This window comes from Schistocerca nitens, chromosome 1 (genome assembly GCF_023898315.1).
Source record: "Schistocerca nitens isolate TAMUIC-IGC-003100 chromosome 1, iqSchNite1.1, whole genome shotgun sequence".
Classification (NCBI taxonomy): Eukaryota; Metazoa; Arthropoda; class Insecta; order Orthoptera; family Acrididae; genus Schistocerca; species Schistocerca nitens.
The window spans coordinates 486,819,903-486,846,195 of record NC_064614.1 but is presented as its reverse complement, the minus strand read 5'-3'; the positions used below and the strand labels follow the sequence as shown (position 1 = coordinate 486,846,195).

The following is a 26,293-nucleotide window of genomic DNA, read 5'->3' as shown; positions in this document are numbered from 1 at the left end:
TTGCCTCCTGGAGACAAATCATTCTGCTCCATTCAAACACACATGCTAACATGCCATGTTGTGATATCAGTGAGGCATAGTGGCACTTGGTCACACTTCTCCACTTTGTACGATGGGTCTGCACCAACTGAGCATTGCATCCAGTCACACAAAAGAGGGTGCTGTTGGGCCTACATGTATGTCACTGCTCAGCCATTTAAATCACTTATTATGGTTCCGTTATTCTACACATCCTTACTCCCTTAGTGCACTAGATGTAACCTGTCTTCACAGATTATGGATGAGAGGGAATACCTTTTACTGTATCTCCACAACTGTTCCTCTTTTATTGTAAAAAGAACTGTAATTCTATGTCAATATCCACTGATTATTTCCAAATGTGTGCATTCACCTTATGTGAACCTTTAAACAATGGAAAATACAGGATGGAATAAGAACAGTATGTATTAAGGTTATTATGGCATATTGTTACTCATTGTGTAAAGAGGTACTGAGAGACAAAGAGGCACATTTAACAGTAGACTGCTGGATATTACTAAGGTATCAGACAAAGTCCTTTGTGAGATGTAGAACACACACACACACACACACACACACACACACACACACACACACACACAGAGACTCTCAGTCTTTGAATGGTTTTCACATTAAAAGTCCATGTGTCATTATTGTAAGCCAAAACTGTCAATAGTGACTGTTTGTTAACTTTATATTTCAAACTCACTGGAGTCTTCATTTTGAAAACTCTATTTAGTTTATCAAAAGCTATCTAGGTCATTTTTTCTCTTCGGTATACTTCTTTTATTCCCTTTCCAGTCATTGTCTTCTAATGCCCTAAATATAATAACTCATCATCATCAGTTTATGAGGTAATTACTGTTTAGTGTATTGATTATATACTATTTTAGAATTATTGCAGTTGATCTTAGTACTAATTCCAAACTTGTTCCAGTTGTTGAAACTGAGTTGCATTAGAAGCAAACAGCACAATGTCATCAGCAAAGCAACACATTATTTCTTCTTTGTTCCTTCAGTTTTAAGTATCTGAAAACTTCCTCTAGGGCTGCTGATAATAGTTTGGTATAATGAAAACACCTTGCCTAACTCATCTTGCAAGGCTGCATTTCCTGTTATCCTGATGACGCTATAAAATACAGGAGAAAATGAAAAATGAGTCGTACTAGATCAGAGGGACAGAATGGATTTGTTTTGAATAAAAATGTAACAAAATAAATACAACCACAGTAAAACAAGGGAATTATATTTGGAAATGTGATACTAAAAGTGGTAGTTTTGCAATGGCCAAAGTTGTGTAGATATAAGACAGAATGGCAATAGCAAGAGAAGTGTAGTAACAATGTTCACGTTACGTCGCACTTCACTTAGCGTAGACCGGGACTGTGTCCTAGGCATGCCCGATGTTAACTCACTGGACACGGCCCGTGCTGCCGGAGTTGTTGTTGTTGTTCTTGTTGTTACGCCGGCAGAGGTCGCGTCCGAATTCTCGCGTGCCCTCTGGTGGACGGGACTCTACTTGCGGCAACTACCGCCCATGACGCGCCGTGCCAATGTGCGCCTCCCGCGATCTTTCTGGTGGCTACTACACTCCTCCTCCTTCGGGGGGTGAAGCCACTGTGATCCACTGCGTTGTAAGGTGGAGCGTCGGGCAGGAGCGATGACCTCCGCATCCATTGGATGGCCGGAGTCGAGGGGATCTGCCAACCCTCGAGCCGGAACCTTCGAATACGGCTGGAAGTGACCCACACGAAGAGGCCCCCGTCATCCCACAACCGGAGCTCGGGACAGAACGGGTGACAAGCTGTCGAACTCCGGATCCTGTTCCACCTCGGGAGGGGCAAGACCCAGTGGCGGGGACGAAGGGGAAGGGACGACCACAGGTGAACTAGCCCCTTGAGAAACCGGGCCTGCTAGGGGGGCCGGCTCTCGCTGGGGCATCTAGAATGATGTCGATGCCGGCGCTGGAGCTACTGGAGGCTGCCAAGGCTGAGAACCATCGCAGTGCGGCAGAGTCACAGCGGGGAGAGGAGGTAACGTCCCCTGTGAAACCAATACAGGTGCCGGCAATGGGGAAGCCGGTGTCCGAGAGGTCGGAGGGTGGGTGCCCGAACGTGGACGTAGCTGATTTTGGTGACGACGTACCACCCGATCCCCCACCTGCAAGGTATAGAGCTGGCGGCCATTTCGGCGCAGGACCACCCCCGGTATCCAACGTGGATTGCGACCAAACCCACGGGCCCAGACCGACATACCCAGTGGAAAGCCAGGTACTCCGTTTTGTGAAGACTGGCGAGGACCAGGCCGGAGGAGGTGCAGCAGAGTCCTAGGTTGACGCCCATGGAGGAGCTCTGCGGGGCTGCGTTCGCCCATTGGTGTGGTTCGGTATGCCGTCAAGAAAAACGTCAAGGCTTCCTCTGCAGGATATTCGTGCACATACTTTTTCATCTGCGTCTTAAATGTGCACACCATGAGCTCAGCTTCCCCATTCGATTGTGGATGGAAGGGGGGAGAGCAAACGTGCCGTATACCGAAGCGCCTACAAAAATCCTGGAAGGTCTGCGAAATAAACTGCGGTCCATTGTCTGAGACCAGGGTGATTGGCAGACCTTCCACAGAAAAGATATTTGCTAGTTTCTGGATTGCAACTTCTGAAGTGGTTGAGGAGCAGCAAACCACATATGGGAATCGGGAATAAGCATCAATGACAATGAGCCAAAAGCCATTGAGAAACGGGCCCGCAAAATCGATGTGAACACGTTCCCATGCTTGGGTTGCCGGCAGCCATGAAGAGAACGCTGCCCTGGGAGATGCTTGTTGGCTCGCACACTGGGAACAGGCGGCCACTAAGTGCTCGATTTCTCTGTCAATACCGGGCCAGTACACATGTCTGCGAGCCAAGGTTTTAGTACGGGAAACACCCCAGTGCCCCGCATGTAATAACGTGAGGACCTCCCTTCGTAAACCTGCAGGAACAACCACGCGAGGAGCTGTATCATCGGTAGCCAGAAGGAGAACTCCTTCCAAGACCGAGAGGCGGTCTCGTAGAAGAAAATAATTACGAAGAGGGTCCGAGGCCCGGCCCGGGGCGGGAGGACCACCCCTGCTGAATGAGGCGAACTACTTGCCGGAGAACCGGGTCAGCCGCCGTTTCCCTGGCGACTCGAGAACTAGTGATCGGGAAGCCATCAAATGCTTGGCGGGATGCCACATCCAAATGAAAACACATAATCTCCTCTCGATCGAACGTAGGATCCGGGCCCACCGGAAGACGGGAAAGAGCGTCGGCGTTGGCATGCTGTCCTGTAGGGCGAAAATGAATGTCATAATGATACTTAGAGAGGAACAAGGCCCAGCGCTGTAGTCTGTGGGCCTCCCTATCCGGAATCTGAGAGGCGGGGCCAAATAACGATATTAACGGCTTATGGTCAGTGATTAACTGAAACTTCGTGCCATACAAGAAAGGGTGAAACTTGGTAACAGCGTAGACAATGGCCAAAGACTCTTTTTCCACCTGGGAGTAATGGGCCTGCGCGGGACTAAGCGTTTTAGACGCAAACGCCAGTGGTTGCTCGGAACCATCTGCGTTGCGATGGGCCAGGACCGCCCCCACCCCATACTGCGAAGCATCTGTAGCCAGGACCAACGGCTTATGGGGATCAAAAGTAGCCAAACAAGGGCCTGAAGCGAGGAGGCCCTTCAGCGAGGTGAACGCTCGCTCGCATGCAGGCGACCAATCAAAAGGAACACCCTTGTGCAGAAGGCAGTACAGGGGGTGGGCTATAGGGGAAGCCCTGGGAATGAACCGGTGGTAATAGGCTATCTTGCCTAAAAAAGCTTGTAACTCTTTCAGCGAAGTGGGCCGAGGAAGGTTGACGATACCTTGGACCAAACTTCCTAGCGGCTGGATGCCATGCCGAGATATGGTGTAGCCCACATACTCAATGGACGGTTGGAAGAAGGTTGACTAATGCAGGGTGCAACGCAAGCCCACAGACCTGAATTTGAGAAAGAGGGTGCGAAGGTTGTGCAAGTGTTCCTTCGTGCTGCGGCCTGTGACAATTATGTCATCCAGGTAATTAATACAATGAGGGATTGTCAACGTTACATGCTCAAGATAACGCTGGAATATCGCCGGGGCACTGGATATTCCAAAAGCCAACCGCTGGTATTGGTAAAGGCCAAACGGGGTGTTGACGACTGCCAGCCGTTCGGAGTCCTCATCTAGTGGTATCTGATGATAAGCCTCCGACAGATCGATTTTCGAAAAATATTGGCCTCCCGCCACGGCGGAGAACAATTCATCAGCACGAGGCAAAGGATAGGTGTCCACCACCAATTGGGAATTAATGGTGGCCTTGAAATCGCCACAAAGACGTAAGTTTCCCGAGGGCTTCTTGACAATAACGAGGGGCGAAGCCCACTCACTGGAAGAAACGGGAAGAACGACCCCTAGGGCTGTCAGCCGGTCTAGCTCTTCCTTTACCTGAGGGCGGAGAGCCAAGGGGATCTGTCTCGCGCGTAGAAAACGCGGGCGAGCCGACGCCTTCAACGTTAAGTGAGCTTCAAAATCGGAAACACGCCCCAGGCCCTCCTCAAAAATGTCTGGAAAGTCTGAGATCAAAGATTCCAATGAGTGATAGGGAACGTCTTCAGAGACCAACTGTATGGTGTCAGCAATAGAAAAACCGAAAGCTTGAAAAGCATCCAGGCCAAAAAGGTTAGCGGAGCTCACATCACTGACAACAATAAAAGTAATAGGCCGAGTGACTGATTTGTAAGACATGTCGGTAGTGAATTGACCCAGTAGGGGAATGAACTGTTTACCATAACCGCGTAGACGCCGGTAAACTGGCGCCAACGGGGGCGATCCAAGGTCAGAATAAGTTTGTGCATTCAACAACGAAACTGCCGCGCCCGTATCTACTTGCAGTTGTAACCGGCGCGACCGAACCGACACCTCGATAAAGAGTTTGCGTGCCGATGCGTCGGGAGCCTGGCCCGATGAAACTTCCTGAATGTCAACGTCCATGTTCTCTGTACTTGCTTCCTTCGATTCTTTCGAGGCTGAGCGGCAAACTTTAGCAATGTGACCTTTTTTATTACATTTGCGACAAACGGCCCAACGCCGGGGGCACTCTGACCGATCATGATGTATATAGCACGACGCACAGGACGGCAACAGGGGCCGGCGGCCGGAATTCTGTTTACGCGCCGTGCGGGAGCGACCGTAACGGCCGGATTGTACCGCTCGCACGTCGTCCACCCCGGACACAGTGGACGCGGCGCGCCGCCCTGAACCTCCGCGACGTCGCACCACGCTTCCAGCTGTTGACCTGCTGCGTGAGAGACTTCATAAGATCGAGCAATGGACAGGACTTCCTCGAGGGAAGGGTCTTCTAACTGCAGGGCCCGTTGCCGGACCTCCCTATCAGGGGCCGAACGAACAATGACGTCGCGTACCATAACGTGGGCATACGACTCTCGCGACTGCTCCGTGACAAAATGACACCTGCGACTAAGACCGTGCAGGGTAGCGGCCCACGCCCGGTAAGACTGATGGGGCTGTTTCTTGCATTGATAGAACTCGACCCTAGCCGCCACAACATGCGTGCGGCGGCGATAATAGGAAGACAGCAATGAACACAATGCGTCAAAAGACAAGGACAAGGGTTCCTGCAACAGCGCTAGTTGCCGCAAAACTTGATACAGCGAGGGAGATATCCAAGACAAGAAGAGAGCACGACATACCTCTGCATCGGCAACATGAAACGCCTGGAAATGCTGCCGAAGGCGATGTTCATATGCGTCCCAATCCTCCACCATCTCGTCATACGGGGGAAAGGGAGGGGGGAACTGCGCCGGAGCAGACAGCGTGGAGAGCAACGCCGGAAGCACCTGTTTCATGGTGGCCATGAGCTCCGTCTGCTGCGCCACCAAAACCCGCACCAAATCCTCCATGCCGTGGAGAAGCTGCGAAACCGGAACAACGACGCAACACGCGAAAGAACAACCCTACTCGTCGCCAATTGTGTAGTAACACTGTTCACGTTACGTCGCACTTCACTTAGCGTAGACCGGGACTATGTCCTAGGCATGCCCGATGTTAACTCACTGGGCACGGCCCGTGCTGCTGGAGTTGTTGTTGTTGTTCTTGTTGTTACGCCGGCAGAGGTCGCATCCGAATTCTCGCGTGCCCTCTGGTGGACGGGACTCTACTTGCGGCAATTACCGCCCGTGACGCGCCGTGCCAATGTGCGCCTCCCGCGATCTTTCTGGTGGCTACTACAAGAAGCATGTATGAAAAAGAGAAATTTGTTGCCATCAAATCTAAATTTAAATGTTTTAAATTTTTACTAATGGTGTTTGTTTGAAGTGTAGCCATGTACAGGACTGAAATGTGTGTGTTAAGCACTTCAGATAAGAAGAAAACAGAAGTTTCAGAAACATGTTAAAAACAGCACTACAGTTCAACTTGACTAAAAGAATAGTTGATAGTACACATTTTGAGGTATCCAGGAATAGTTAAGTTGGTAATGGAAGGAAATGTGGAGTAAAATTGTACAATAAGATCAAGAATTGACTACAGTAAGCAGGTTTAAATGGATTCAGGTCACAGAAGCTATACAAAAATACAGAGCCTTGCACATGATACACTAGCATGGAGAGCTACATCAAACTGGTCTTCGGACTGAAGACCATGCCAGGAGAAAGTAAATTAGTCTCGTACTTTCACCTTTTTGTACGTCATCTGGACTTCACTATACATTGTGTTATTGAAGGAGATATGTTCTTGTCATACTCTGACCTGTGAAAATACCCAACCGATCACTTATGGTAGTATCAACAATTTAAAGAACCTCAAGCACAGTGTTACTTGGAACTTTTTGCAAACATGAGACATCCACAGAGGTATTAATTTCCCTGGGTGAAAGAAAATAAAAGTAGGGTAGAAATGTAAGACAACTACTCACCTTAGCTGACTGATGTGTGGTGCATAGGAACAGGCAACAGAAAATAGTATTTACACTAGCTTTCTCTAGCAAAAGTAAACACATGCACACGTACAATCATGCAGATGCCCAAATACATACAAAGTGTATGTATTATTCCATCCAGGAATTTCCATTGTTCTTAAGGTGGAAATGATGTGTACAAGCTCTTCATAAATTACATTGTGCACTACTGATACGATAAGAAACACATTTGACTCGTAAGTGAGTAGAAAATATACTGTTACAGTGTTCAACACTGTTTCTATAAGTTACTTTATATTATTTACAAAATTATCTTCTATTCGTAATTCCTTTTTTATATTATAATTTATGTACTGTAGGGAGGAAAGAAGAGGAAAGAGAGTTTCCACATTCTGTATGTTTTGTAAAGGAGAGATACAAGGTTGTGGGGACTTGCCCCACTTTACTTACAGCAAGAGATGTATACAGCATGCTCTTTGGAAACAGTGAAGCAAATGTAAGCCTTTATTTCAGTGCAAAGTCCAGTCTGTGCCATCTCAGAGTTCCACCCATGACAATATAATAGAGACCACATAAGGTGAACTGGTAGCATACTCGCCATGCACTCCACAGATCGCATCATAACTTCGACCAGTCCTGGGCTTGCTTATATGCTGGATTCTGGTGTGGTCTCACCAGAGGTCACTCCTGATCACCAGCACCCTCTGAATAGCACCACAGTGATCAACAGTAATGTTATGACAGCTATTCAGTTTCCATAGTGATGGCAGGATGCACCAATACATCCCCTTCCCTCACTGTAGTGACAGCTGAGTATAATAATATAGATGGCATGCAGTCCAGTGGATCCACCACCAAGAAAGACAGGGAACCAATATCCATAGGCATCACTGCAGAAGGCTAAGTCAGAACCAGGCACCTTGGAAGTTGAACAAGTAGCCTTGGGAATGGGGGGTCACCAGCAGTGGAGAAACCAGCAACCACTGATCAGAACTGTGGAAGCAAAGTAAATATTGGCAGCACTTTTGAGATCTATGGATGGAAGCCATGGTAAACATAATGGGACCTGTGGCAGATGGTGATTGTCCCACATATCCACATTGGGTGGCGTCTGATCTCACAGCCCGTGCTGGAATGCCCACCTGGGAAGGAGAAGCATAGGTGATAACATGCACCAGCAGCAGGAGCAGCATGTCCATGTGGTTTTGGGCAGCCATGAAGCCTTTCTGCTAGGTCCTGACCTTCAGTTGCTACAAAACCACAGAGGGTGTGAGGTGTGATATTTGACATCATTTCTTTACAGATGGTGGCTGAGACAGAGTCTTGCATTTATGGAAGCCCATTTGTCGAAGATTTCAACAACCCTGTATATGTCAATATGTGGTTGCTTGAAAGAACACTTGTGCAGGTTTCATGTAAGTCCTTTCTCTGCCAGCATCTGGAATGAAAGATCAAGGTTGTGGAAGTGATTGTTTTGAGTTTCACATGAGACAAACGGTCATTAAGGTATGCAGTACAGTTGGGAATATTTTGTAATACGTGATCCCTAAAATGCTTAAATATGGCAGTGATTGAGGAGATTGCAAAGGGTAACTGATTATAATGATAAAGGTATGGCATATTTAACACTAAATAAGCCTGTAGTGCTGCATACAATAGAGTTTCAAAATATGCCTCTTGGTGTGAGGTCAATTTTACTGAATCAAGTGCAAGTTCATTTGGGCGTCGTAGGGGTAAGTTTCCACTTCCACCTGTGCATTGACCTTTACTTTGAATCACCCCAAATTTTCAAGATACCATTAGATTTGCATAATGTTATCAGGGGAGTGTGGTGCACTGTTTCACAAACTGTAAACCCAAAATCATGGAAACAGTCAAGGGACCCAAGAGTAACCTCACACAGTGTTTGCCAATTAAGGCATCCGTATACATTTACTGGCATTCTGAGTAATATGCACTTTCATAGATTTATCACTCACTTGGTATAGTTCCATAGTTAGGGACATATCTGTGTTGGAACTGTTATAACATATTTCTTGCAAGAGTCCTTTTTCCTGCACCTGTGGCATGTTGCCCAATAATGGGGACACAGTATGTACGCGTAGCAAAGGAAACAATGTTTATGGCTAGTTTAGGTACTGCTGCTAAAATTGTCATCCACTGCAACAGGTGTGGTTTTTTTTGGGGGGTCATTTAAGCCATGGAGCAGGTGTGAGCCCCACCAGAGGTGACATGACATCCTGCCTGGCGATGCCAGAGAGTTGACTGCCCCAACATCTTCTTCCATTATAAACAAACTCTGAGCTGTGTGGGCACTCTTATAAGCTTGAACTATTTACATTATTGATTTCCTCAATATGTGCTTCCTCATTTCCAGGTTTGGGGTAAAATGAACTATAGTGTTCTTGATTAGAGAGTCTAATTCTGCCTGCACAAACATTTAAAAGTGCAGTTCATACTTAATCCATGTAAGTTGGCAGCCTAGTCTGCATGAGACTGATTGGGGGCCTTTTTCAGATGCCAAAATTCTAATCTGGGTGCAATAACATGCCTTTTATCAAAAAAGATCTTAAAATTTTTTATCAAAAATGGTCTTATAATAAATAAAATATTCTAGTCAACTCAAGTTGGATCTGTTATTGGCTCTGTATTAATTGATACAGTTCAGGTTTCCTGACAACAACATAGGAATTTGCCAAGCCAAGAAATATAACTGTAGTTGTGTGTGTAAGTGTCCCTCTCTTCATCTTGTTCAGTGAATGGTGGAAAGCCTGTAAAGTGCAAGAGATGTTCCTATTGTACTCACTAACTCTGCACTGCCTGTAATCAATCTGTTGTTAGCTCCTGATATCCTTGTGTGATGTTTGTTACTAGGTGAATTCCTCCATGATTGAAGCACCCACTCTCTCACCTAATTTAAAAAATGTTCATGATTTGATATGCACGTGTTACAGATACTGTGTTGACACCACTTTTTAAAGATGAGATATACATCAGCTTGTGGGGATAGCCCCAGTTTATTTATAAGATATATAAACATTATGTTCATTGGAAACAGCACATATTCCAAAGCAAAGTTCAATCCAACTCTGCCCCGAAGTTCTGCCTACGACAGTAGAATCCATGATATTAACAACTATGATGAACCAGGAGCATATTCGCCATACGCTCCCCAGATCGCATCACAGCTGACTGAGACCAGCCCTCAGCTGGCTTATATGCCGCACCATCGTGTGGTCCCATCAGAGGCTGCTTCTGCTGACCAGAGTCCACTACGTAGTGGCACAATAGCAGCCGAGAATAATGTGGCACCAGCTGTTCGGTTTCCACAGTGGTATTAGATGATGCCACTACAATATGGCATACCTACCACCCTAATATTATCTCACCACTAGGACACTTTTTATTGAATGAAGAGTGGTACATCCAAACACTACTCAGTAAATATAATTTTCCAAGCCTACATATGACACATTGTCACCTGATTGATTTTGATTTTGATATGACATCAAAGACAAAATAAAATTAGTTTAGTTATATTATTTCACTGAAGCCATCAATCAAAGTTACTCTGTGCCAAGTCCAGTTCACATTTTAAGCAAATTAAAATTTGTGAATGAAATGTCTTAAATTTCCAGGGAAAAGCCTCGAATTAATTCTGGAACTGTTGATCTTCAAAAGTTGAGGGAACTACCAGAAGGAAGTCTGGGAAGAATCTACACTGACTTCCTTGACAAGAATGTGAGTACAATGTATTATAAAAGATAACACTGAGTGTGTAATATATAAGTCTGTATGAAAATTCTTGCTAAACTTGGACCTGAACCTGGATTTCCCACTTTACACAAGTAGGTGCCTTAACCATATGCTATTTGAGCTTGCTTTTGTCCGGACATGAACTTTGTTGATTCTAATGTTTCCACCCATAATTCAAACCACTGCAACAGAGTGTCTTGCATGGGGTAGGTGGGAGTAACATGAGCACTATGGCTTACTCTTACATAGGAATGTAACCAACTTAATTGGATTCACTGAAATGAAATGAATGGATTAATATAGCTAAAGTCATTGAAATGGTAGTAGTGAAAACCAATTAGACTGAACATACAATGTAGTAAATATGTTTTGACTAATAAAAATTTGCTACCTTTATGTCAACCATTATGCTACCTGATCAGTTTCTCAGCACTTACTCAAACTTTCATTACCTCTTATGCTTCCACCTATAATCTGTGAAAAGTATAGCCAGAGGGTCTCCCAAGGGGCATGTGGAAATAGCACTGAATGGGTAGGATAGAAAACCATGGCCTACCTTGCCACAGGGAGTTATGTCAATTGAATTTGACTCACTGAAATTAAATTAGTGGATTGATCGGGATGAAATCAATGAAGATACAATTACATTAAGTGATAGATGATGGTGAAATGATGACGAGGACAAAACACCATCCAGCCGCTGAGAGGATAAAATTTCCAACCTGGCCAAGAATCAAACCCAGGCTACCTGCATGACTGTCAACCATGCTGAACAATGAGCTACAGAGGTGGAGAGTGATCAGAATGTAGAGGTATGTGCATGTGAATTGTTACTGTAGAATTATTGTAACAGTCCACATATCCCCTCTAGGAAACTTTCAGATATTTATGAGAGATCTAGGTGCATTACTGAGCTACCTGTCAGACAAGAATAAAAGTTAGTAGTTTGTGGAGATTTCTATGTAGAGTTCTTAAAAGATACAGAAACGAAAAATGAACTGGAAGCATTATTTGGATGTTTCAGTAGTTAATTTTCCGACTCATATGTAGCAAGATAGCACGACCCTGATTGAAGACATATCTATAGGCAGTGCTCAGGCTGAAACAATTGATGGGTATCCTGTGTTAATGGACTACCTGAACATGTTACACAATTAGTGAAAACAGACAATATAGCAACTTACAGCCTGGAGCAAGGTTCATGCAAAGCAATGAGGCTTATTATTGAGAACAGGATACACTGTTTTAAGAGTAAGTTAAATGAGATGGTATAGGATGAGGTATATATAAAAAAGAGATGCTCATTGAACAACAAACACAGCTGACGGCTGCTATTCAGGCACAACAAACACAGCTGATGGCTGCTATTCAGGCGTTGTCGACGTCGCTTACTCATCGTCTGTCTTCCTCTTCTCTGCCTCCGTTCCCTCCTTACGACGAGGCCGCTGAAGACTGGGAGGATTATGAGAAGCGTTTGCGGCAACACTTCTTGGCTTTCGGCGTTGTCGACGCTCCTATGTGTAAGTCGTTATTTCTATCTTGGATTTCCCCACGGATCTATCAGCTGCTATCTCAGTTAGCCCCTCTGCGGGAACCTGCCTCTCTGTCCTTCCAAGAAATGTGTGAATTATTGTCTAACTCCATAATGAATATGTGGCAGTATTTGCAAGTAGCTTTCTTAAAAAGTTATCCAGAAAGTCCATTAAAAAATCAAGTTATCCATGGATAATTAAATGAATCGGAACCTCTTGTAAGAGGAAGATTGAAATTTATATAAAAACCAGAATAAGTCAAGATACGACATTACTTGCATACCACAAAAAATAGGTTTTTATTGTAAGAAAAGTCATTAAAATGTTCATTAGTAAGCATATCCTGACAATAAATAATGCAAATAGTAAGATTAAAAGTATATGGTACAATTTTGTAGGCAAGTTCTGTGTTGTGACAGTGCCACGAGATTTAAAAGTGCCGCTATGTCAGTACGCGAACACGGCGATAGAGGCGCTCTGCAGCTCGGCCGAGCGCGGGAGCGCCACCTGGCTATGAACTGCGCCGGCCGCATGTCACGGCACGGCAGTCGAATGACAGATACGGAGTTAATAGCATGTAACCCGCTATTGTTTCTACTTTTGTAAATCCACGCAATTTATTAGTGATTAAAGGTTATAACACTATTTGGCGACGATGTCGGATATTTTTTTTCCTGCGTTGTGGAATTGTGTGTTCGTGTCGGGGCAGACATGGAACAGCTTATGCAAGCGCTCATTGAACAACAAACACAGCTGACGGCTGCTATTCAGGCACAACAAACACAGCTGACGGCTGCTATTCAGGCGTTGTCGATGTCGCTTACTCATCGACTGTCTTCCTCTTCTCTGCCTCCGTTCCCTCCTTACGACGAGGCCGCTGAAGACTGGGAGGATTATGAGAAGCGTTTGCAGCAACACTTCTTGGCTTTTGGCGTTGTCGACGCTCCTATGTGTAAGTCGTTATTTCTATCTTGGATTTCCCCACGGATCTATCAGCTGCTATCTCAGTTAGCCCCTCTGCGGGAACCTGCCTCTCTGTCCTTCCAAGAAATGTGTGAATTATTGTCTAACTATTACCGAAAAAACACCCACGTCGTTGCCGCCCGCGTGGCGTTCTACCGGTGTCGTAAACAGCCCCTTCAATCTTACCGGGCTTGGGCGGCGGAACTACACGGTCTCAGTAGGAAATGTCAGTTTGTCACGGACACTCATCATGAGTCTTATGCTGATTCATTGGTTCGGGACGCTATTCTACGGCTTGCTCCTGATAAAGAAGTTCGGCAATGTGCCTTACAACTGCCAAACCCGTCGTTGTCGGAAGTTCTCAGCATCGCTCAATCTTTTGAAGTGTCTCACGCTGCTGGTGCGCAAATAGACGCGTGGTGTGATGTAGGCGCTGTACAGACCACTTTCGACGCGGACAATTTGCCTGTTTCACAGGGGAACGACGATGTGGCGGCGGTTCACTCGCGTCAACAACGTTGCGTTGGGCCACCACGCTCGCAACGAAAACAGCAACCACAGAAGCAGGTTCGTTCCGCACTTCCTTCTTGTCCACGTTGTTTCGTACAGCATGACAGGGCTGCGTGTCCAAAATGTTGGGCCCCGTGTAATTCATGTAGGAAAAAAGGCCACATTGCTTCTGTGTGTCAGTCCCCTAAAGTTCCTGTCGACGAGGACGAGGCATCGGACATGGATGTTAACTGTGTGCTTTCTCAAACAAATAAGTTGTTTGTTACTGTTCGTGTTCTGGATAAAGACATTCGCATGCAAGTGGACACTGGCTCTGCAGTAACTCTCATTAATTCTCGCACGTATTTGGAGTTGGGCTCCCCTCCCTTGTCTCCCGTTACGCGAAATCTGCGAACTTATAATAAGCAGAAAATTCCTATCGTTGGCCAGTTTGATGCTTCCACTGCCTACAAGTCTGTTGTTAGGCCCCTCACGTTTTATGTGGTGGATCATGCGGGCACGGAAAACCTGTTCGGTTATGATGCTTTCCAGTTGTTCGGGTTCTCCATTGATGATGATGTGCACCTCATATCTGAGGATATTCCCTATCAACAGCTGGATGGATTGTGTTCTGAATTCTCGTCCGTGTTCTCTGCTGGTCTGGGTCGTGCCAAGGATTTTGAAGCCCACATTACTCTTAAACCTACAGCTCGCCCTAAGTTTTTCCGGGCACGCCCTATTCCGATGGCATTGTGTGCACCTGTCAAGGCTGAGATAGACAGGTTAACAGCTTCAGGGATTCTTCTTCCTGTTACCTCCAGCGAATGGGCATCGCTAATCGTTGTGGTTTCTAAACCAAACGGGAGTCTGCGATTGTGTGGTGATTTTAAAGCCACTGTCAACGCTCAGAGCCTCATTGACACTTATCCTCTTCCCTGTCCTGAGGAGTTATTTACCAAGCTCGCTGGGGGCCAGTTCTTTTCCAAACTTGACTTATCGGAGGTGTACCATCAGTTGCCGTTGGATGCGTCTTCCAAGGAATTTCTCGTCGTCAACACTCCTTGTGTGTTGTATCAGTACCAGCGGTTACCATTTGGCGTCGCTAGTGCGCCGGCCATTTTACAGCGGTTTTTGGAACAGCTCACGGCTTCCGTTCCCGGCTGCATCAACTACCTGGATGACATTGTTGTCACGGGGGTCTCCACTGAGAAGCACCTTCGCAATTTGCGTTCACTGTTTCGGGTTCTGCATTCGGCTGGGTTGAAGTGCAATCTGTACAAGTCACAGTTCTTCCAACCCTCCATTGTTCATCTTGGTTTCCACTTGTCCCATGAGGGTATATGTCCTCTACGACAACACATTGTGGCCATTACCGCTCTACCCCGGCCGTCTACGGTCAAAGAACTTCAGGCGTTTCTAGGCAAGATTGCTTATTATCACAAATTCATTCCATCCGCGGCGGCGGTGACTCATCCTCTGCATCAGCTGTTACGCAAAAACGTTCCTTTCTCTTGGTCCGACGAGTGTGAGCAGGCTTTTGTCCGCCTGAAGGCTCATTTGCAGTCGGCGCCTTGTCTTGCCACGTTCCGTCCAGGTCAGCACTTGGTTCTGGCGACTGATGCGTCACAGTATGGCCTAGGGGCTGTTCTCGCCCATCGGTATGAGGATGGGTTGAAACGACCCATCGCCTACGCTTACAAGACCCTCAACGATGCCCAACGGCGTTACTCACAAATCGAAAAGGAGGTGCTCGCTATCATTTATGCACTAAAAAAGTTCAGCGTTTTTTTGTATGGTTCTAAGTTTCACCTCATCACCGACCACAAGCCGCTGGTCTCTCTGTTCAGCCCCTCGGCATCGCTTCCAGATAAGGCAGCTCACCGCCTGCAACATTGGGCCTTATACTTGTCTCATTTTCACTATGAGATTCACTATCGCCCCACGGCCCAGCACGCCAACGCTGACGCGTTTGCCGATTGGCCCCGACCCGGTTTTCGATCGAGATGAACTCCTCTGTTTCCACATTGATGAGGAAGAACGTCGTGCGGTCGAGGGTTTTCCACTTACAGGTTCGCAGGTCGCATCTGCTACTGCGCGGGACCCGGTCCTGCGTCAGGTGATCGGTTTTGTTCAACGGGGTTGGCCAGACAGGACCAAGGGCCGGGCATCGGATCCCCTTCGCAACTACCATGCCTTGTGCCTTCGTCTGTCTGTTCGTGAGGGTGTTGTTCTGGCCACGGATGGCGCATCTCCACGGGTCGTGGTGCCAGCCTCTCTTCGCAAAGATGTTCTCAAACTATTGCATGAAGGCCATTGGGGGATTTCTCGGACTAAGTCCCTGGCCCGCAGGCACGTTTATTGGCCCAGTATTGATTCGGACATCGCCCACATGGTTGCTGCGTGTGGTCAGTGTGCTCAACAACTGGCTGCACCCCGTACTCCGTGGCCTGATCCGGCGCAGCCGTGGGAACGGGTGCACGCTGACTTTGCCGGCCCCTTCCTCGGCACTTATTGGCTACTGTTGATTGACGCCTTCTCGAAGTTTCCGTTTGTTGTTCGATGTCCGTCGCCCACCACTGCGGCGACGACATTGGCTTTGTCCAAAATCTTTGCGCTAGAAGGTCTTCCATCCACGATTGTCACGGACAATGGCCCTCAGTTCTCTTCGCAGGCCTTCCGTGATTTTTGTACTGGACAAGGGATTCATCATGTTACAGCACCGCCCTTCCATCCGCAATCGAATGGGGAGGTCGAGCACCTTGTCTGCACTTTCAAAACCCAGATGAAAAAATTCCTTAGTGATTTTTCCACAGATGACACTCTGTTGCAATTTCTGAGTTCTTTTCACTTCACGCCTCTGGGTGATCGCAGCCCTGCTGAACTCTTGCATGGCCGCCAACCGCGCACTCTACTGCACCTGCTTCACCCTGTCAGGCCTTGTACTGTGTCCCCTCGTGCGGGAAAATACTCGGTGGGTGCTGATGTGTGGGCACGAGGGTATGGATCTCGCCCGAAATGGATTCCAGGGGTGGTCCAGGCTCTTCGCGGCCGCCGGCTTTGTGAAATACGTATGGACGACGACACGGTTGTTCGCCATTACGACCAGATGCGCCCACGAGTGGTGGCCACGCCGGTGCCACCGCCCCTTCTTTCGCCTCCACCAGCCCGAGAAGCCAGTCCTGTCGCTGCTGCCGATCTTCCGTGCGTGTTGCTGCAGCCGACGGCGCTACCGCTTCCGAGTACGCCAGAACCGGCCCCAGTCGCGACGCCGCCTTCTCCGGGACCCATCTCGCTGGAGCACACCCCCAGGTCCACGACACCTATGGATGCTGCTCCGGAGTTTTCACCCATCATCTCGTCCAGGAGGCACGTTCCACGCGCAAGCTTCCGTCCTGGACATTTTCAACCATACTCTCGTGTTTCTCCGCGGGATCTTCTCGGGGCCTCCCAAGAGGATGTCTCCGCACTGTCCGTGTCTCCAAGGAAGTGAGTTTTTTTTTTTCAAGGGGGGAAAAGTGTTGTGACAGTGCCACGAGATTTAAAAGTGCCGCTACATCAGTACGCGAACACGGCGATAGAGGCGCTCCACAGCTCGGCCGGGCACGGGAGCGCCACCTGGCTATGAACGGCGCCGGCCGCATGTCACGGCACGGCAGTCGAATGACAGATACGGAGTTAATAGCATGTAACCCACTATTGTTTCTACTTTTGTAAATCCACACAATTTATTAGTGATTAAAGGTTATAACATTCTGGTAGAATGTAAATACTTTGGAGTAAATGACACCACTCACCAAAAAACAGAAACATTGAGGAAAGAAAATTTGCTAGCTTTTGGTACAATTCTTCCTCATGCATGCTCTCATGCTATTTCCTTAAGTTTTGGCAGCACCAGTCCCTTCCAGGGCAGCAACACTGAACCAGTCAGTGGCACCCCCATCAAAACCACGTGACGTGGTACAATGGTTAGCCACATGGACTCACATTTGAGGGGACGACAATTTGAATCCACACCTGGTGATCCAGACTTGGGTTTTCTGTGCTTTCCCTAAATCACTCCATTTGGATGGTTCCTTGTTTTATTTGTTAGGCAACCAGTTTCGGCATTACATTATGCCATCTTCAGGCCTGCATATATCGAGTAACCCTTGTGTTAGAAACCAATGCAGCACTGACAACTAGTATCGTGAAGATTTTTTCCCCACAGGCATGTGCACTCCATGGACAGTTGTCAACAACTGGACAACTGTCCACAGAGCGCACATGCTCGTGGGAAAAAATCTTCACGATACCAGCTGCATAGGTTTCTAACACGAGGGTTACTCGATATATGCAGGCCTGAAGATGGCATAGTGTAATGCCGTAACTGGTTGCCTAACAAATAAAATCAAAATAACAGCTGTTAGTATTTTATTAATGGAAACAATTTGGCAGCCTTGTCGACATACCAGAGTTAACCACCCTTGACGCAACCCCCACTGCTGTCTCTGTATAATGATTTTTCAGAATATTGATACACATACAAAAAATGCCTTCAGTAACATTTTAAAGCTTTTGGTATTACCAACCCCAACATGTGTAAGGCTTTCTTTCTGCCATGGATTTCTCCTCATGTCTATCACCTTATGTGTCAGCTAGCTCTTCATGAACCTGCCAATCTCTCTTTGGATGAAATGTGTCAGTTGATCTTTACTTATCCCTGTAAAAATACTCATGTTCTTGCTGCTCACTTTGAGTTCTACCATTGTCAAAAACAGCTGCAACAGTTGTATAGAGCTAGGACAGTGGAACCTCAAGGGCTTAGCCATCATTACCAGTTTGTTACTGAAGCTCACCAGGACTCGTGCTGATTCAGGGGTTAGTGATGCTATAACACACTTGGCATCTGATAGAGAAGTTTGTGAAAGCACTTTACAGTGTGAAAATCCCTCTCTCACAACGGTTTTGAACATTAGCCAGTCTTTTGAGGTATTTAGAGAAGCGGGAAATCAAGTAGAAGCTTGGTGTGAAGTAGTTGCCATTGCTTCTCCTCCTCAGCTGCAGCTTGTTAGCTTACAGGGGAAGATGATGTCACGGCTGTGCAGTTGTAGTCTTCACGATGCGTGGTGCTGTGCTGTGCTAAACAGCAGCACAATAGCGGCTACTAGCTTCTCTCCCATTGTGTTATTATTGTTTTGTTCAACGTGAGCGGGAATGTGTGCAACTCTCAGTCACCTGCATCAAATACTGTATGAACATGAGTGTGAACTGTATTTCCCAAGTGATGGTAGCCCAAAACAAAATTTATACTTAAGCACGTGTTTTGGACAAGATGCTAAAAAAGCAAGTAAACAAAACTGCAGCAGTGACTTTGTTAAATTCTCGAAGCTATGTGGATGCTGGATCTCTGGCATGTCTCTCATCACTTGGTGAGTTACAGGAAACAACAAAACCCATATTGGGAAAGTTTTCTACTCACGTAGTGCATAAAACAGTTGTTCGGCCTTTGATCTTTCCAGTGGTTGATGATGCCAACACTGAAACTTATTTGCGTTAGATGCATTCAAAATTTTTGGATTTTCTATTTCTGATGAACTGCATCTGGTATTGGATAACATTCCATACCAACAATTGGACATGCTGTGCTCAGAATTTTCCCACTGTTTTCAGAAGGTTTAGGTTATGCTACTGATTTCAAGGCTCAAATCATAATGAGACTGATGGCCTGCACAATTTTTTCACACCTGCACAATCCCAATAATTTTATGGGAACAAGCTAAATCTGAAGTCAATCGAGTCACATCCTTGGGTATTGTCATGCCTGTCTCTCTAGTGAATAATCTACCCCACTGGAAGTGGTCGCAAAACCTAAAAGCAACCTTCGGCTCTGTGGTTAGTTTACAAAGTCTGTAAATTCACAGTCTATTATTGATACATATCCCTTGCCCCATGAGGATTAACTCTCATCACAACTTTCCAGGGACCAATATTTTTCCAAAATAGACTTTCAGTAGCCTATTTGCAATTGCTTCTGGATCATGATTCCAAATGTATCCTCATAGTGAATACCCCCTTTGGCTTACACCAATAGCAGAGCCTGCCAGTCAACATAGCTAGCACCTACTGTTTTATACCAATTTTTGGAGCAACTCACAGGCCTAGTGCCAGGGTGCAAGCAGAACCTTCATGCCTTGCTCATAGTGCTGTAGGTCACCAGGTTAAAATGTAACTTGGACGAATCATAATTTTTTCAGCCATCTATTATCTGTCTTGGTTTTGAAGTCTCAATTGCTGGTGTCAAGCCTTTACAACAGCATGGCAAAGCCATTGTGGCTTTGTCAATCCTACCATTGTCAAAGATTGCATACTACCATAAATTTCTTCCTGATGCGACAACAGTGACTCAGCCCCCTCATGCTCTCTTACATATAGGTGTTCCTTTTCACTGGTTTCGGCCTGCAAACGTACTTTTACCTTTCTGAAGTCAAAATTACACTTGGCACCTTGCTTAGTTACTTTACAACCAGGCCAACATCTTGTTTTGGCCACAGATGCCTCCCAGTATGGCCTTCGGGTCATTCTGACACACAAACTTGCGGATGGATCCGAATGACCTATTGCATATGATTCCAGAACCCTGAATCAAGGGCAGCAGTACTACTCATAGATAGAAAAAGAAGCCCTTGCTATTGTGTATGCTCTAAAACAGTTTCATGTGTTCTAAATTTTATTACTGATCATAAACCTCTAGTTTCTCTTTTCCGTCCTTCAGGATCTCTTCCGGTCAAAACAGGCCATCACCTGCAACACTGGCTCTGTTATTGTTGCACTGTAACTACATGATTCACTTTTGCCCCACAGCACAACACACTAATGTGGATACTCTTTCTCAGTCGCTGAATGCCCGCGATCCAGCATTTAATTCACTGCCAAAGCTTTTGTCTTCTCTGCTGCCACTGTCACCAAGTGCCTGCCTGAATGTGGACATGTGTACAGTGCTTCCATTGCTGCTGTTCCTGCATGGTCTCTTGCAGGGGAGTGGGCACTGCACCTGGCCACACCCATGCCATTTGATACAGTATTCTCCTGAGGTGCCATGACACTTGCTCCAGAAATTGCCCACTTCCAATGAAAGTATGGACATCTCCACTGTGAACAGTTTGCCCCAAGGGGAAAGGATTGTTGTAACCCTATACAGTGAACACATATAATTAAATAGCACATGCCTCTATGGCCAGCCTAAAGAGGCCACCTCACACTGTCACAGACAGTGCAGTAAGTGCTACACCATGTGCAAAACAGCCATATATAAGCCTCCGCACCAGGCCCTCAGCCACTCTGATGTTTATGCCACTATTGAATACTTCACTGTTGGACTGTGCCTTAATGTACTCCCTGATTTCTTGTGTTTGTACTATCATGTCAATCAGTATCTAAATATTTTCCTGTATGTGGAAGTGAATGAAAAGTTGGTTGGTGGGAATTCTGATACTGTACTTGTGCAGCGATACAATACAAATCCTGGAGGCCAAGTTTGAGGGAAAGTGAAAGACCTAGAGCAACACGAATTGACTGATTCAAGACCAGTTTAAGAAGAAAGTATCTGGAAAAAAAAGTTGTAGAAGGAGACAGGTGAGAAGACTAGGGAAAATGGGTAAGAATCATGAATGTCCCAACTTGGCCTGACAACGGTTAAAGGGAAGATGAAGATGACAACAAGGAGCCCTGATGAAGAAAATATCATTTTTAATCTGTCACACCAGCAAAGAAATTGATTCCAGCTCATTATAGTCTCTCCAAGCAAAAGACTGGGTGTTATCTGCACAGCTTCCCAGGTGTGAATCTGAGAACTGAGTGGTATCATTAATGTGCAGTATTATTGCTGGAGTCTTCAGTCCAAATACTGGTTTAATCAGCTCTACTCTAGTCAGTGCTGTGCAGATCTCTTCATCATTGCATAACTACTGAAGCCAACATGCATTTTGATCTGCATCCTGCAGACAAACCTTAATGTATGCTAGAAAAAGAAAATGACCAAGAATTGTGTCTTGGAGAACACCCTGTATTATTGTTTGCGATTTATTACATAGATGAACAGTAGCTGTATGGATGAATTCTTGACGTTATATATGCCTTCAGCTTCTTAAACAGTATTTCATGGTTAAATGAGTCAAGTGCTTTTGACAAGTTTGTTTGTGTGGCCATCCTCCGCAGCAAGCATATAAATAATTGTTTTGTAAATAAAATTGCCTTTTCCTGCTACTACTTTATTTATTTAGTCTAAAAGTATGCACATTGTCTTCATACCTTGGTATGGGAGGCTGTATACGTGATAGAGAAACTCAGTAAATGTCGTAGTTTACTGCAGTCTTTTCTGAAGCCATATTGTGTTTTTATCAATAATCTGTTTCATGTGAAGGCATTTAAATAGTCATTCTTCCCACATTCCATACATGAAAGAACAGGAAGAAACCCCAATACATGATTAAATTGGAAGTACCCTCAGCCACGTGCTACACAGTAGTTTCCAGAGTCTGGATGTAAATGCAAACCAAGATTCATACTGAAACAGATGCCATAATGAGGGACACTATTCATGACGAATGTGTGTACTCATGTTGAAGATGTGATGGTTGATAATGATAGCCACCTAAATGACGTCATCAAAAAAACACACATATATTGTATCATCTCACCACTCCAGCTACAAAAAGACAAGTCTCAGAAAATGATGACTACATTAATTGTATGGCTCAAAGGTCGGCAGCGCAAGCCTAGAGGTTGCAGCAAACACATCATGTGGAGTTGGTCATTAACTTTCTGCCAAAAGTTATACCAGACATGCATAGTGTTTGTGCTTCTGGTGTCAGACATCCAGTATTGTAATTGTATGGCTGATAGACATGTATGGTGTTCGTGCTTCTGGTGTCAGACATCCAGTATTGAAGTTGCATGGCTGAGATATGACATATACCAAACTGACACAGTATGTTGTAAATTCCTGGTGCGCATAAGCCTAATTTGTCTATTGCACTTACGAGTAGATTACTTGTCTTGTTCAGTGAGCATGATACAAACCTGACTTAAGTGTGCTGATTTTTCAAGAGGTCACTCCTACGTAGAGTAGATACGCCACTTCCTTAGGCGTTTGCTGCTCCTCTTCTTCTTTTCCTGTGGTGATTTCATATTGCAGTGTTCTCTCAACCTGGGAAGCAGAGTAGGCATTCTTGTAAAAGATGTCCCATAAACATTTTAATTCATAAGCAAGGCTCTCATTGTGTGATAACCTATGCATTCTTCTGCACTGTGTGAGGTCAGCTCTGTACCTGGAAGAATGGGTCAGCTTGTGTAGAATTCCATTATACACTGCGACCAAGTGTACCATTGATGACATCTAAGAAGGGGATCCTGCAATGGGACATACATTTGCCTTTACGAGTCACAACTCAATTCTGATTGGACAGACAGACTGCTGTGGCCAATGCATGACCTAATATTTCAATTTCAGTGTGGCTCACTGAAATCAGTAGAGGTTAGTCCTACAACATTACTTTTATGCCTAAGTCATAACACAAAATTGATCCTGAAGCCTGTTTACTAGTATAGCTATTAGCAAAATAAAATAAGACATTACCAAAAAAGAAATAATTAAAAGGACAGCTGATGTTAACCAGTAGTGCAAGCAGCAAGCAGAGCATTCACAGAAATTGCCAAGTGTGGGATAAGTGCATGAAGCAGTGCATTAATTCAGAAAGAGCTAGTAGCAAAATCTTAAAGTTCGAGGGCACTGAATCTCAGCAACATTCACAGAGAAATCTAATGTTCACTATCAAAAATGTTATTGTGATTAATGCTGAACAAATTCATCTCACAACTGAAAACATACCAGCAGTAAAAATCACTTAAGTTCACAGCTGTTCGTGAACAGTTAAATAATATGTGGCCACAAAGTAATCAACCACTGAAAGCCACTTGAAAATCCTAAGTCCTGACTGCATTCAAAGTCCCAGAATACTTCCAGATGTTCAACTTGTGACCACCAAAATATTCTAAGCCCTAATAATATTCTCTGAAAGCCTTTTGCTTAATTAGATGCGATTCTTCAGACTTTTGGACTTGATGCTTTATCCAAGCTTGGTGTCTTCTTTCTAATGCTTGGTCACATTCTACATTCCACCACTCCTGGGATATATTAGAGCCATCTCTTCTGCTATGGATTTTAATTTGGTGGTTAATTCTTCTAGAATATTTAAGTTGATAGATCCTAGTTTTTTTCTGAGAACTTTTCTTTACCATTGGCATTAATTTTATTTTGATCTCCACAACATAGTAGTTTGACCCTGCATCTCCACCCCTTAAAACTATGAAATTGTAGATTTCACGATGGTGGAATTTATCCATGCACACATGGTACAGTTGCAATTCACCCTTTCGGAAATCGGGGTGTTTCCAGGTTTTTAATTTGTGAGATTTCCTTTTAAAACATGTTGATTTTGAGACCAGGTTATAGTTTCTACAAGTTTCAATTAACCTTTGACCATTTTTGTTGGTCCATGTACGTGCTGGCCATTTTCCAATGATATCTCTGTATCTTCTTTCTTGCCCCAGTTGCTAGTCGTCTAGGAGAATTTTTATGTTTGATGGAGGAATGTTGATTAAGACTTGATCCAGGAGATCCCAAAATTTCTGTGTTTCTTCTTTGTCCTTCAGAGTATTATTTTTCTGATTGGTGAGAGCATGTGCATTGATAGTTGTGTATGTCTTATTTGCAGATTTCAAAGTTAGAGTTGCAAGTCTGAATTGTATGATAGAGTCAATAATTTTGAGATCTATGAGAAATCCATTGCCAAATTGTGGACAGTTTTTCATGACTCTTTTTCCAGGAATTCCTTTATAAAGTCAGTATCCCTGTGATTCCATAGGGTCTTGATCACTGTTTCGGATTTCTTGAAGAGCCATGATTACAATTTTGTGTTTCTTCATGATATCAGTGACGATTTTTAATTTTCAGCTTGGCACAAGGAGTTACCATTATGTGTCGAGAAGAATGAGATTTGTTTTGGTTTAATCCTTTGATATTTTTCGGATTGTACTGACTGTTGAGTTTCTAGATGCTCCGATCCATCATTATCTTCTGAATGACAACCCGCTGAATCCAAATGCTGCCTTTCCTGCAATTTATGGTTGCTGTTGTTGTTGTGGTCTTCAGTCCTGAGACTGGTTTGATGCAGCTCCCCATGCTACCCTATCCTGTGCAAGCTTCTTCATCTCCCAGTACCTACTGCACCCTACATCCTTCTGAATCTGCTTAGTGTATTCATCTCTTGGTCTCCCTCTATGATTTTTACCCTCCACGCTGCCATCCAATACTAAATTGGTGATCCCTTGACGACTCAGAACATGTCCTACCAACCGATCCCTTCTTCTAGTCAAGTTGTGCCACAAGCTCCTCTTCTCCTCAATTCTATTCAATACCTCCTCATTAGTTATGTGATCAACCCATCTAATCTTCAGCATTCTTCTGTAGCACCACATTTCGAAAGCTTCTATTCTCTTCTTGTCCAAACTATTTATCGTCCATGTTTCACTTCCATACATGGCTACACTCCATATACATACTTTCAGAAATGACTTCCTGACAGTTAATTCTAAACTCGATGTTAACAAATTTCTCTTCTTCAGAAACACTTTCCTTGCCATTGCCAGTCTACATTTTATATCCTCTCTACTTCGACCATCATCAGTTATTTTGCTCCCCAAATAGCAAAACTCCTTTACTACTTTAAGTGTCTCATTTCCTAATCTAATACCCTCAGCATCTCCCGACTTAATTCGACTATATTCCATTATCCTCGTTTTGCTTTTGTTGATGTTCATCTTATATCCTCCTTTCAAGACGCTATCCATTCCGTTCAACTGCTCTTCCAAGTCCTTTGTTGTCTCTGATAGAATTACAATGTCATCGGTGAACCTCAAAGTTTTTATTTCTTTTCCATGGATATTAATACCTACTCCAAATTTTTCTTTTGTTTCCTTCACTGCTTGCTCAATATACAGATTGAATAACATCGGGGAGAGGCTACAACCCTGCTTCACTCCCTTCCCAACCACTGCTTCCCTTTCATGTGCCTCAACTCTTACAACTGCCATCTGGTTTCTGTACAAATTGCAAATAGCCTTTCGAGCCCTGTATTTTACCCGCCACCTATAGAATTTGAAAGAGAGTATTCCAGTCAACATTGTCAAAAGCTTTCTCTAAGTCCACAAATGCTAGAAACGTAGGTTTCCCTTTCCTTAATCTTTCTTCTAAGATAAGGCGTAAGGTCAGTATTGCCTCCCGTGTTCCAATATTTCTACGGAATCCAAACTGATTTTCGCCGAGGTCGACTTCTACCAGTTTTTCCATTCGTCTGTAAAGAATTTGCGTTAGTATTTTGCAGCTGTGACTTATTAAACTGATAGTTCGGTAATTTTCACATCTGTCAACACCTGCTTTCTTTGGGATTGGAATTATTATATTCTTCTTGAAGTCTGAGGGTATTTCACCTGTCTCGCACATCTTGCTCACCACATGGTAGA

The 26,293-nt window shown here is 44.9% G+C and overlaps 1 protein-coding gene across 3 annotated transcripts in view; it reads left to right on the top strand.

Moving 5' to 3' along the window:
- The window catches only part of LOC126252443 (ubiquinone biosynthesis protein COQ4 homolog, mitochondrial), a 128,390-nt gene that overhangs the window by 60,828 nt on the left and 41,269 nt on the right, over positions 1-26,293 (top strand). For all 3 annotated transcript variants that reach the window (XM_049953340.1, XM_049953348.1, XM_049953355.1), the window contains exon 3: positions 10,634-10,736. In XM_049953340.1, the coding sequence (XP_049809297.1) occupies positions 10,634-10,736 (103 nt within the window). The remainder of the gene's footprint in view (positions 1-10,633; positions 10,737-26,293) is intronic.